Source organism: Salminus brasiliensis, chromosome 7, assembly GCF_030463535.1.
Source record: "Salminus brasiliensis chromosome 7, fSalBra1.hap2, whole genome shotgun sequence".
In the NCBI taxonomy this organism is placed as follows: domain Eukaryota; kingdom Metazoa; phylum Chordata; class Actinopteri; order Characiformes; family Bryconidae; genus Salminus; species Salminus brasiliensis.
In genome coordinates, this window is record NC_132884.1 from 41,131,437 (window position 1) to 41,146,306 (window position 14,870).

General features: G+C 47.2%; 1 protein-coding gene across 1 annotated transcript in view; it reads right to left on the reverse strand.

The window, feature by feature from the left end:
• pdzrn3b (PDZ domain containing RING finger 3b) overlaps positions 1-12,962 on the reverse strand; it is a 147,656-nt gene extending 134,694 nt beyond the window's left edge. Inside the window, exon 1 of the mRNA XM_072684913.1 lies at positions 12,030-12,962. Coding sequence (XP_072541014.1) covers positions 12,030-12,749 — 720 coding nt within the window. The 5' untranslated portion in view covers positions 12,750-12,962. The remainder of the gene's footprint in view (positions 1-12,029) is intronic.
• Between the last annotated feature and the right edge of the window lie 1,908 nt (positions 12,963-14,870).

Genomic DNA, 14,870 nt, shown 5'->3' on the forward strand with positions numbered 1-14,870 from the left:
GAAAACAACAGAAAATGATCGACATTGGACAGAAGTTCAGATCTGGATTTAGTCCCAGTTTCGAATGTACACAAATTAGGGGTGGGCGATATGGTAAAAATATCATATCACAATATTTATGGACATTTTCATGAGCAAGCATATTTTCTGAGTATACCGTGGATATAGGGGTGGGCAATATGACAATATTATCTCATACTGTGATCAATTTTGTTCGATACACATCCAAAATACACCACTTTGGTTTTTAAAACCTGCTGTCTGAATACTGTCCTATGCTTAGTACAGAGAGTTAATTTAGAATTTGCTGCTCTTCATCCAAACAAACAGTTTAATTACACTCCCACAGCTGCTCAGTGTCCTTTAAGCACTGGCGATATCCATGTAGGGGTGGGCGATGTGGTTAAAAAGACTGTATCATGATATTTAAAGACATTTTCACGATACAGATTCTTAAAAACTACTATTTAGATACTCTCCCAAACTGAGTACAGTGTTTTCATTTTAACCTGCTGCTCTTCTTCTAATTCAACTAACAGTGTTTAAGCACTGACGATATCCTCAATATGCTTATTGCCCATCCCTAAATCTATTCTCAGAAGAAGCATATTACTGACATATGACTGATAAAGTTACTCTCAATACAAAAAAAATACTGTCCACCTGTCCAAATGATTCTCTATATTGGCGATGACCTAGTCCTGGGTGATATGGTAAAAAAAACTATTATATCACGATATTTAAAGACACACAGACAAAATGCAGCAGTAGTGATAGTAGATTTTTAAAAACTGCTTTTAAAATACTCTCCTATACTGAGTACAGTGATTTATACTCCAAATAAGCCACACCACATCTAATTAAAAACTTTCAGCACTGACGATATCCACAATATGCTCGCTTGTATCACGACAATACAATTTACAATGATTTCCATACAAAATCACCATATTGCCCACCCCTACATTTACCAACAATTCCCATATTGGTGCATTCCTGATACACAGAGATATGTGACAAAATATACAGAACACATTGCTTGCTAATATTTACGTCCACATAGGGATGCACCAACATTATAATCATATTCTCTGTACATTACTGTGTATATTGATAAATACCGATTTTGAAAACGTCGAAAAATCTACATAGATAAATACTACAGTACAAGAGCAGTAAAATTAAGGAAATACAGATATTTTTGTGTATAATCTCAGCTTCTTTCATTTAAAAAAAAAAAATGTTTTGCTTTACTCGATAGTTTAAAATAATTGGTCAGAATAATGTAATTGTAGAAAATGTGGGGACCCCTTCACAAACTACATGAATTTGGAAGTGAAACATGAAGCAAACTATCATTAAAAATATTTCTAGCAAATGTTCACGCACAGTTACTTCCCAGTATATCTGAAGTGTTAATTAACTCTGTTTTGTTGTTGTTTGTATTTACTTAAAATATGGAATTTGCATATTTGCAAACCTTTGCATACAACGGTATGTGCCAACACCAATTACATTCAGGAGGGGCACAACTGGCCATAGTGGAGAGATGGCCCTGCTACACACTAAACCTCAACGTAATACAAACCGACAAATTCTGCACAGCTTAAAAAGTGTTGGTCAAAAAAGCTGTCAAGTGACCGGAAGCTTTAAGGGTTAAAGCCTGGGTCTTTCCTAATTTCAAGGGTATATTAATAACCAAACAGCCCACTGCTCTTTCAATAGTGGGATGACAAGACTAGCTTGGAGGCTAGAGTTGGGTGTTAACCCCTTATTCTAGAAGGATGACAGTGCTGGGGAGTCAGCTGTCAGCTCTGTGCACCACAGGATCCAGTGCCTAAATATAATACAGATATTAATGGTATGTACAGTGCCAACCGTCTTAGCTGACTGTAGGCAATGCAGTGGAATGCTACTCCCTAGGGCAGGTCATATGCCCCATAACTCCATGGGTGCTAAAATGAGAACCGTGTGCATCACTGATGTTCCGTCTGTGACCATTCGAGAGCAGATTTCATTTGTTGAAAGCACACAAACATAAGAACCCATAAGGAAAGGCATGTGCTTGCCTCCGAAGCTCTCACTCGACAGAGAAAGCTCTGGGACAAGTAGACGTTGCATCGTCTTGCACCATCTACTTCAAAAACCCAAGAGGGCTGCTGTCACAGCATCGTCGGGAGCAGCTGGGTCAACAGCACATGTTAAGTGGACGGACTCAATCCCGCAGATGACAGCCCGCTATCATCGCACAGCTTTCCCCAGACACGGGCCTTCAGGGATACGGCCATGTTAGCGTTCACCTAACTGACGGAGCGTTCAGTGGGAACGACTAGAGACCACTTCCCCAGAGCAGACCAGGCCACTTGTTTTCTCTTAGACTCCACTCAGGCCTCTTTCCCATCCTCTCACTTCTAGTGATGCTTTAAAGTTCATCAGAGGGTGATTAAGAGGGATTAGCTTGACCTGCTGAAGATGTTCTTCTAGAGGAGAAACGGCTGCCATAGCTAATTAGACACCCCAGCGGGAATCATCGTCTTTTTTATTAAACTTAAAAATCAAAATACACTTTTAAAAATTGTATTAAAAAATATTCTAAGGCTGGGACTCGTGAAGAACTTTGTGAAGAACTACATCAACTGATCGATAACGCTGACAATAAAAATCACTGGCAGCGAATCACATTATCGGCTCGTTGGCTTGATGACATTTGCGCATCCTGTTTACACGGCTAAAAACATGAGGCGCTAATGAAGAGTTTTGTTTTGATGTGCTAAATGTGCTAATGGATGGGTGGGACGGCCTGTCCTCTCCCACTTCCCTCAGCCAGCCAGTGTGGGTCTCTGTTAGCTGACATAACAGCATTAGCAGTTAGCTTCTACGTTAGAGGTAGTTTGAAAAGATGGTGGTGGAGATTCCCATGTTTTGGAGGAAGCACATGCTAGCCTTCCCAGCACCCTCCCAGCACCGGAAGCATATTGTAACTGGGGAAAATCCCAATCCTTTAAAAAAAGGTAAAGGTACAGGTAGAAGTATGTCCAGGGAGCAGTTGAGGGTTAGGGCAAGGGCACTTCAGCCATGGACTAAAGAAGGACACAGCCTTTACTCCCCCCCCCCACCCCCAATTCTTACAGGCTGGTAGGACTTGAACCGGTAACCTTTTTGGCCTCAAACCCACTTCTCTAACCATTAGGATATGAATTTAGATCAGGGCTAAACAATTAATAATTTTAGCCTCGTCATTGTACTGTGTGTACACATAATAGTTACATCGCAGGATGTGAAATGTCACCTACAGCAAAATTAAATCAGACAAAAACTTCCACGGTTCTCATTTCCCATTACAGCTATGCACAGCTGGTATTATTAATATCATGAATTAGCAGATCATTGACCTCTAGACCATCTGGTGACAATTCCTTATTCTGTATTTTTTTTAAATACTGAAATATATTTCGCAGATCAACAAAATATTGCAATGTCAGTTATCTCAATATTGTGCAGCCTTAATTTAGATCATTCAATATTATAATATATTATAATAATTCAAGGAAAACTGTGGTTTACAGAATGACAATGGTGTTAGATTTGCACTGTAAGCCACAGAGTGCCAAACTAACACCATAGTCACAAGCTAATATGTTAGCGCAAATGCAACATGCTAGTCACAGATACAATAATATGGTATGACGTGCAGAAAACTAGTGTTGCACTTATTGGGGCGCTGATACTGGCACTCACACACAGTATCAGTAAAAGCACTAGAAAGGCCCGATACCATGAAGCTTACTGACGCCCTACATTTATTTCTTTTTTCACACTGAACATTTTTGTTTGCAGACTTAGTTCTGAAATCAGACGTTGAAAACCCCAAGTAAAAGCCAGTCATAGATAGTTATTACCATTAAACACACATTTAATGTAACTTGTGGTGTTTTCTTGGTTCAGATAAAGGATAAAGGAGACTTTATTGTCATTCCCATCACATGTGGTACATGGGGTGAAACGCAATTGTGATCTCAAGGTCCAAGTTATACCCAAAGAGCAATTATTGAATAAATAAAATAATACAATAAAAAAGGGTAGACATAAATAAGAAAAGTGGGAAATGTAGAGAAATAAAAAGTAGCAGCAATATGGTCACAAACCATACTGGTTCTGAAACCAAAAGTTGAGTTTCAGCAGCTGGATTAAAAGGTTCTGCTTTCCTACCTGCATGTGTTTCTGCATTGTGGCAATTTGTTTTTTTTTAGCTCTGAAACTTTTCAAAATGTGCCGTTCCTCAACCAGTAAACGCTGTTCTTTCAAACTTATTATATTTTATTTGGGATAAGATAAAAAAAAGTACCGTATTTAAGTCAAAGTTGGTATCGGTACTCGGTATCGGCGGATATGTGAACAAGTGTAAAAAGTGGTATTGGGGCATCCCTAATGAAAATAATTCAATTCAATTTAATACAATAATGTGTACTATTATGATGAATTACTGCATCCATAGGAAGTTGAGTTGAGGTTTACGGAAGGGGGCTGATGTCCACTGGATTTTAAGCATCATTTCAAGTAGAACTGTAGAACTGTAGAACTGCAGAACTGTAGAACTTCAGAACTGTAGAACTGTAGAACTACACAACTGTAGAACTGTAGAACGTAAGAACTGCAGAACTACACAACTGTAGAACTGCAGAACTGTAGAACTGCAGAAGTGCAGAACTACCCAACTTCCAAAATCTGCAGAACTGTATAACTGCAGAACTATAGAACTGCAGAACTGTATAACTGCAGAACTACAGAACTGTAGAAATGCAGAACAGCAGAACTGCAGAACTGTAGAAGTGCAGAACTGTAGAACTGCAGAATTGAAGAAATGCAGAACAGCAGAACTGTAGAACTGCAGAACTACAGAACTGTAGAACTGTAAAACTGGAGAACTGTAGAACTATCCAACTTCCAAAATCTGCAGAACTGTAGAACTGCAGAACTGTAGAACTGCAGAACTGTCGAACTGTAGAACTGTAGAACTGCAGAACTGCAGAACTGTAGAACTGCAGAACTGCAGAACAGTTTAACTGTAGAACTGCAGAACTGCAGAACAGTTGGTCTGTAGAACTGTAGAACTGTAGAACTGCAGAACTACCCAACTTCCAAAATCTGCTGGACTGCAGAACTGTAGAACTGCAGAACTGTAGAACTGTAGAACTGCAGAACTACCCAACTTCCAAAATCTGCTGAACTGCAGAACTGTAGAACTGCAGAACTGCAGAACTGTAGAACTGTAGAACTGCAGAACTACCCAACTTCCAAAATCTGCAGAACTGCAGAACTGTAGAACTGCAGAACTGCAGAACAGTTGAACTGTAGAACTGCAGAACTGTAGAACTGCAGAACTGTAGAACTGCTGAACTGTAGAACTGCTGAACTGCTGAACTGCTGAACTGTAGAACTGCTGAACTGTAGAACGTAGGAGCTGTCGCTTCTCCTCAACCACAAGGACCTGCTCTGATTTTGATTCAGCTGTAAGACTAAATCATCACTTGTGATGTTTTAATGCACCCATGCAGAAACTCCATAAACTGAAGCCTACCAGGGAAACGTATGTGGGTAATTTGCTGCTGGCGTCTTGCGGCCTGTAGGCTACAGATTAATAAACATTCAGCCCTCCCCCTCAGACTGCCAGGTGGCTAAAACTGCAGCTGACAGACGTGTCTCAGGGCTGGATGAGGAGCAGAGACAGAGAACAAAAAACCCTCTCTGTCCACTTAGCCTAACTTCTCAGAGTCCTTCGCAGTTGGAAAGCATGTAAATAAAAGGTACAGGGTTCTACAAAGTACATCGCAAGACTTTCTAACACCATGTAGACAACAGGAACAGTGAAAATGATCAGGAACTCACTCGGCTGCAGGCCGCTCTGTGGGCAAGAGCTTAAAGTAAAACTGAAATAGCAACATTACGTAATAACAAAGCACCAGAAATCTGCAGTAAAATAAAATGTTACTGGTCCAAAGTGGACATTTGTTAGGGCTGAGAGCTACACACCTACACAACCTCCAAAATCTACCCAACCTCCAAAAACTTGACATTTTCATACTGTTAAGGCTGAGAACTACACATCTACCCAACCTCCTAAAATGTGACATTTTTCACACTTTAGGATGAGAGCTAAACATCTACCCATCTTCCAAATTTATGTTGATACTGTCAAGACTGAAAGCTAAACATCTACCCAACCTCTAAAAACTTCACATTTTTGACACTGTTAAGGCAGAGAACTACACATCTACCCAACCTCCAAAAACATTTTTGATAATGTTAAGGATGACAGCTATACATGTATTCAAATTTCCAAAAACCGACAGTACTACACATCTACCCAACATCTACAAACTTGACAGTGTTAGGGCTGAGAGTTACACAACATCTACCCAACTTCCAAAAACCTGACACTGCTACACATCTACGCAACTTCCAAAAACCTGACACTGCTACACATCTACCCAACTTCCTGAGCTAAACAACATCTACCAACTTCCAAAACCCTAAGACACAGCTGAAGCTGAGAGCTACACAGCTAACCAACCTCTCAAACTCTAAAACCGTGACACTGTTATTGCTCAGTAAACAGAACCTACACAGCATCTACTATACCAAAAGGTTTGACTTTAAAAAACATCTACCCAACTTACCCAAAAACCCTGACCCAGCTCAAATTCCTCAAACTTGACAGTGTTAGGGCTGAGAGTTACACAACATCTACCAAACGTATAAAACCTGACACTGCTACACATCCACTCAACTTTTGAGCTACACATCTACCCGACTTCCAAAAACCTGACACTGCTACACATCCACTCAACTTCCCGAGCTACACATCTACCCAACTTTCAGAAAACCTGACATTTTTAGTGCTGAGAGGCATGAAACATCTACCCAACCTCCAAAAACACGATGTCAGGGCTGAGCATTCAACATCTACCCAACTTCCAAAAACCTGACACTGCTACACATCTACCCAACTTCCCGAGCTACACATCTACCCGACTTCCAAAACCCTAAGACAACTGAGGCTGAGAGCTACACATCTATCCAACTTTCAGAAACCTGACATTTTAGTGCTGAGAGGCATGAAACATCTACCCAACCTCTCAAACTCTAAAACTGTGACACTGTTAAGCCTCAGTAAACTGACCTACACAGCTACCATCTACCTAACCAAAACACTGTTCAGGCTGAGAGACCCACAACATCTCCTCAACCTCCACAGCTATCCAACATCTCCCCAACCTCCACAGCCTCCAACATCTCCCCAACCTCCACAGCTATCCAACATCTCCCCAATCTCCACAGCCTCCAACATCTCCCCAACCTCCACAGCTATCCAACATCTCCCCGACCTCCTCAGCTATCCAACATCTCCCCGACCTCCCCAGCTATCCAACATCTCCTCAAACTCCACAGCTATCCAACATCTCCCTGACCTCCACAGCTATCCAACATCTCCCCGACCTCCACAGCCTCCAACATCTCCTCAACCTCCACAGCTATCCAACATCTCCCAGACCTCCTCAGCTATCCAACATCCCCCTGACCTCCACAGCTATCCAAGATCTCCCAGACCTCCACAGCTATCCAACATCTCCCAGACCTCCACAGCTATCCAACATCTCCCCAACCTCCACAGCTATCCAACATCTCCTCAACCTCCACAGCTATCCAACATCTCCCGACCTCCTCAGCTATCCAACATCTCCCCAACATCCACAGCCTCCAACATCTCCCCGGCCTCCACAGCTATCCAACATCTCCCCAACCTCCCCAGCTATCCAACATCTCCCCAACCTCCTCAGCTATCCAACATCTCCCCAACCTCCCCGACCTCCACAGCTATCCAACATCTCCCCGACCTCCTCAGCTATCCAACATCTCCCCGACCTCCACAGCTATCGAACATCTCCCCGACCTCCTCAGCTATCCAACATCTCCCCGACCTCCCCAGCTATCCAACATCTCCCCAACCTCCCCAGCTATCCAACATCTCCCCAACCTCCACAGCTATCCAACATCTCCCTGACCTCCACAGCTATCCAACATCTCCCTGACCTCCACAGCTATCCAACATCTCCTCAACCTCCACAGCTATCCAACATCTCCCAGACCTCCTCAGCTATCCAACATCCCCCTGACCTCCACAGCTATCCAAGATCTCCCCGACCTCCAAAGCTATCCAACATCTCCCAGACCTCCACAGCTATCCAACATCTCCCCAACCTCCACAGCTATCCAACATCTCCTCACCCTCCACAGCTATCCAACATCTCCTCAACCTCCTCAGCTATCCAACATCTCCCCAACATCCACAGCCTCCAACATCTCCCCGGCCTCCACAGCTATCCAACATCTCCCCAACCTCCCCAGCTATCCAACATCTCCCCAACCTCCCCAGCTATCCAACATCTCCCCAACCTCCTCAGCTATCCAACATCTCCCCAACCTCCCCGACCTCCACAGCTATCCAACATCTCCCCGACCTCCTCAGCTATCCAACATCTTCCCGACCTCCACAGCTATCCAACATCTCCCCGACCTCCACAGCTATCCAACATCTCCCCGACCTCCTCAGCTATCCATCTCCCCGACCTCCCCAGCTATCCAACATCTCCCCAACCTCCCCAGCTATCCAACATCTCCCCAACCTCCACAGCTATCGAACATCTCCCTGACCTCCACAGCTATCCAACATCTCCCTGACCTCCACAGCTATCCAACATCTCCTCAACCTCCACAGTTATCCAACATCTCCTCAACCTCTACAGCTATCCAACATCTCCCTGACCTCCACAGCTATCCAACATCTCCCGACCTCCCCAGCTATCCAACATCTCCCGACCTCCCCAGCTATCCAACATCTCCCGACCTCCCCAGCTATCCAACATCTCCCCAACCTCCCCAGCTATCCAACATCTCCCCAACCTCCACAGCTATCCAACATCTCCTCAACCTCCACAGTTATCCAACATCTCCTCAACCTCTACAGCTATCCAACATCTCCCTGACCTCCACAGCTATCCAACATCTCCCGACCTCCTCAGCTATCCAACATCTCCCGACCTCCCCAGCTATCCAACATCTCCCCAACCTCCCCAGCTATCCAACATCTCCCCAACCTCCTTAGCTATCCAACATCTCCCCAACCTCCCCGACCTCCACAGCTATCCAACATCTCCCCAACCTCCCCAGCTATCCAACATCTCCCCAACCTCCCCAGCTATCCAACATCTCCCTGACCTCCCCAGCTATCCAACATCTCCCCAACCTCCCCAGCTATCCAACATCTCCCTGACCTCCCCAGCTATCCAACATCTCCCCGACCTCCCCAGCTATCCAACATCTCCCCAACCTCCCCAGCTATCCAACATCTCCCCAACCTCCCCAACCTCCACAGCTATCCAACATCTCTCTGACCTCCCCAGCTATCCAACATCTCCCCAACCTCCACAGCTATCCAACATCTCCCCAACCTCCCCAGCTATCCAACATCTCCCCAACCTCCTCAGCTATCCAACATCTCCCCAACCTCCCCGACCTCCACAGCTATCCAACATCTCCCCAACCTCCACAGCTATCGAACATCTCCCTGACCTCCACAGCTATCCAACATCTCCCTGACCTCCACAGCTATCCAACATCTCCTCAACCTCCACAGTTATCCAACATCTCCTCAACCTCTACAGCTATCCAACATCTCCCTGACCTCCACAGCTATCCAACATCTCCCGACCTCCTCAGCTATCCAACATCTCCCGACCACCCCAGCTATCCAACATCTCCCCAACCTCCCCAGCTATCCAACATCTCCCCAACCTCCCCAACCTCCTTAGCTAGCCAACATCTCCCCAACCTCCCCGACCTCCACAGCTATCCAACATCTCCCCAACCTCCTCAGCTATCCAACATCTCCCCAACCTCCACAGCTATCCAACATCTCCCCAACCTCCCCAGCTATCCAACATCTCCCCAACCTCCCCAGCTATCCAACATCTCCCCAACCTCCCCAACCTCCACAGCTATCCAACATCTCCCTGACCTCCCCAGCTATCCAACATCTCCCCGACCTCCACAGCTATCCAACATCTCCTCGACCTCCACAGCTATCCAACATCTCCCCGACCTCCACAGCTATCCAACATCTCCTCAACCTCCACAGCCTCCAACATCTCCTCAACCTCCACAGCTATCCAACATCTCCCCAACCTCCCCAACCTCCACAGCTATCCAACATCTCCATGACCTCCACAGCTATCCAACATCTCCTCAACCTCCACAGTTATCCAACATCTCCTCAACCTCTACAGCTATCCAACATCTCCCTGACCTCCACAGCTATCCAACATCTCCCGACCTCCCCAGCTATCCAACATCTCCCGACCTCCCCAGCTATCCAACATCTCCCGACCTCCCCAGCTATCCAACATCTCCCCAACCTCCCCAGCTATCCAACATCTCCCCAACCTCCACAGCTATCCAACATCTCCTCAACCTCCACAGTTATCCAACATCTCCTCAACCTCTACAGCTATCCAACATCTCCCTGACCTCCACAGCTATCCAACATCTCCCGACCTCCTCAGCTATCCAACATCTCCCGACCTCCCCAGCTATCCAACATCTCCCCAACCTCCCCAGCTATCCAACATCTCCCCAACCTCCTTAGCTATCCAACATCTCCCCAACCTCCCCGACCTCCACAGCTATCCAACATCTCCCCAACCTCCCCAGCTATCCAACATCTCCCCAACCTCCCCAGCTATCCAACATCTCCCTGACCTCCCCAGCTATCCAACATCTCCCCAACCTCCCCAGCTATCCAACATCTCCCTGACCTCCCCAGCTATCCAACATCTCCCCGACCTCCCCAGCTATCCAACATCTCCCCAACCTCCCCAGCTATCCAACATCTCCCCAACCTCCCCAACCTCCACAGCTATCCAACATCTCTCTGACCTCCCCAGCTATCCAACATCTCCCCAACCTCCACAGCTATCCAACATCTCCCCAACCTCCCCAGCTATCCAACATCTCCCCAACCTCCTCAGCTATCCAACATCTCCCCAACCTCCCCGACCTCCACAGCTATCCAACATCTCCCCAACCTCCACAGCTATCGAACATCTCCCTGACCTCCACAGCTATCCAACATCTCCCTGACCTCCACAGCTATCCAACATCTCCTCAACCTCCACAGTTATCCAACATCTCCTCAACCTCTACAGCTATCCAACATCTCCCTGACCTCCACAGCTATCCAACATCTCCCGACCTCCTCAGCTATCCAACATCTCCCGACCACCCCAGCTATCCAACATCTCCCCAACCTCCCCAGCTATCCAACATCTCCCCAACCTCCCCAACCTCCTTAGCTAGCCAACATCTCCCCAACCTCCCCGACCTCCACAGCTATCCAACATCTCCCCAACCTCCTCAGCTATCCAACATCTCCCCAACCTCCACAGCTATCCAACATCTCCCCAACCTCCCCAGCTATCCAACATCTCCCCAACCTCCCCAGCTATCCAACATCTCCCCAACCTCCCCAACCTCCACAGCTATCCAACATCTCCCTGACCTCCCCAGCTATCCAACATCTCCCCGACCTCCACAGCTATCCAACATCTCCTCGACCTCCACAGCTATCCAACATCTCCCCGACCTCCACAGCTATCCAACATCTCCTCAACCTCCACAGCCTCCAACATCTCCTCAACCTCCACAGCTATCCAACATCTCCCCAACCTCCCCAACCTCCACAGCTATCCAACATCTCCATGACCTCCACAGCTATCCAACATCTCCTTCACCTCCACAGCTATCCAACATCTTCCCCAACCTCCACAGCTATCCAACATCTCCCCGACCTCCACAGCTATCCAACATCTCCCCAACCTCTATCCAACTACCAGAAACCCGGTCACAGTTCAGCTTCCCAGGACAGCCTCTAAAAGTCCTCCAAAGTCCTCCCAGCGCTCCAGCTCGCTCCTCACCTTGCACGGCGCCGCCAGGGAGGTGCTGAGCGACTCGATCCGCGCGCTGTACTCGGTGAACTTCTTCTGGTAGCGCAGCGCGGTCACCTGCAGCTCGCTGTGCGCGGCGGCCAGGCGCGCCAGGAGCGCTTTCTCGCGCTTGCTGGCCCGCAGCGTCTGCCTCTTCAGCTCCTTGCCCAGCCCGTCCACCTTGGCCTGCAGCGCGCCGCCGTGCGCCTTCAGCGCCTGCACGCAGCAGTGGGCGCCCAACGCGCGCTCGCGCTGCGTCAGCACCAGGCCGCAGCCGCGCTCGCGCTCGCACGCGCCCGCCGGCCGGTGCTCGCACTGCTCGCGCATGTGCGCGTCCACGTCGCGCGCGTTCAGCACCTGGCCGCAGCCGCGGTGGCGGCACGGGGCCGGCGCGTACTCGCAGCCCTCCGAGTGCTCGGCCAGCCGCTGCAGGGGCACCACGGCGGCGCAGCCTCGCGCGCTGTACTCGCAGCGCGTGGCCAGCTTCAGCACGAGGCTCTTGAGCGGCGGCACGTGGTGCAGCTCGGTGGCCGAGACGCGGCGACAGCGCGCCGGGCAGCTGCTCCGCTGCGCCACCCACGGCAGCACGCAGCCCGCGCAGAAGACGTGGCCGCACGGCGTGGTCAGCGGCTCCTCCAGAACCTTGTGGCACAGGTTGCATTTCAGGTCCGGGTCCACGGCGCCCGTGAAGCGGTCCAGCTCGAAGCCCATGGCGCTTCAGCCAGCGGCACAGCCTACCCCGAGTAGAGTCCCACCACAGATCAGCGCACGGCCGGCGGTGTATGTGTGTGTGTGAATGTGTATGGGTGTGTGTATGTGTGTGTGTGTGTGTGTGCTGGAGTGGAGGAAGGGGGTGGAGGAGAAGAAGGAGGAGGAGGAGGGAGTTTGGGCATTGGTGGAAGAACTCCGGAGCAACTGACTGAGAGCTCCTTCTGACCGAGCAAACTAATTGCCTGAGACTTCCTAAGGGGGGAGGCTGGAAGTTTTGGTACCGTAACTCTTCTAATAGCAGCGCCTCAATGCCATTATTTACTGTGGAGGAGCCAGAATCAGGCTAACTTCACTGGTACACATACAACACATGACCAGATACAAGCACAGGCTGTTAAAGAAGCAGTCCAGTGTTTGAGATGGACACATTCAGAGTGTGGAAAGCCTCATTACAGAGAAACGTACCCACTCAGACTTATTTACAGTCATCCTATACTAAAGGAAATACGCTGGTAGGACAAATATCCCATATAGGAGATATGTTTGGCATCTAAACATGAACACACAGTTTTCCTCTTCTGTTCTTATCTTATTATCTCTGCAGGTTTAGCCTTATTATATGGCCTATAGGGCCTTGCTCAAGGGAATCGAACCCACAACCCTGTTATCAATAGCCCGGCACTCTAACCGCTGAGCTTAGACGTATCTGCTGGGTCCTAGCTCTGGAGAAGAGTGTCCGCTAAAGGCCTTAAACTATGTCTAGTGCACTTTTTCTAACCGTTAGACACAATAGCCATGTCCGAAACTGTGCCCTATTCACTATATAGTGCACTACAGAGGGGTTTGTAGCTTTTTCTAACCGTTAGACACAATAGCCATCCCCGAAACTGTGCCCTATTCACTATATAGTGCACTACAGAGGGGTTTGTAGCTTTTTCTAACCGTTAGACACAATAGCCATCCCCGAAACTGTGCCCTATTCACTATATAGTGCACTACAGAGGGGTTTGTAGCTTTTTCTAACCGTTAGACACAATAGCCATGCTCGAAACTGTGCCCTATTCACTATATAGTGCACTACAGAGGGGTTTGTAGCTTTTTCTAACCGTTAGACACAATAGCCATCCCCGAAACTGTGCCCTATTCACTATATAGTGCACTACAGAGGGGTTTGTAGCTTTTTCTAACCGTTAGACACAATAGCCATGCTCGAAACTGTGCCCTATTCACTATATAGTGCACTACAGTGGGGTTTGTAGCTTTTTCTAACCGTTAGACACAATAGCCATGCTCGAAACTGTGCCCTATTCACTATATAGTGCACTACAGAGGGGTTTGTAGCTTTTTCTAACCATTAGACACAATAGCCATGCTCGAAACTGTGCCCTATTCACTATATAGTGCACTACAGAGGGGTTTGTAGCTTTTTCTAACCGTTAGACACAATAGCCATGTCCTAAACTGTGCCCTATTCACTATATAGTGCACTACAGAGGGGTTTGTAGCTTTTTCTAACCGTTAGACACAATAGCCATGCCCGAAACTGTGCCCTATTCACTATATAGTGCACTACAGTGGGGTTGTCCATTTTCAGTGCACTGTGACACTCCCACAACGCACAGTCATATGTAGTGTACATGGTAGGAAACATGCAGGAAACGTGGTTAGTGGTTGGTGGAGTGTAGTGAGTAATAGCACCGCCCTCCTCAGTACAGACCATGGTGTAATTTTTATAAATAGTAAAATCTAAAATAATAAAATTTATGATCATATTGAATAATTCTTTTAAATGTAACTCTCTGCCACGAATGGAATTTAGGCCACAAGCTTCTCAGCCCCTTTGTAAAACAATATCTCAGCCCTCAGGCAGTGAATATGTAATCATTTCTAATAATAACTTTCTATGAGGGGGATTTTAGAGGCTAAAACTCTTCAGACGTCTGATTGCATTCACCACCACTGGGAACAAGTGTAATTCTAAGAATCTGGTCCATCTTATTAAGCTGAACTTTTGCAAAAATCAGTGGAATTCCCTTTTTAAATGGCCCTCAAATATAAATCAAATATACAGAATTCGACAGACCCCTGACGCTGGCCTACAAAGCTGAGAATGGGCCAGCC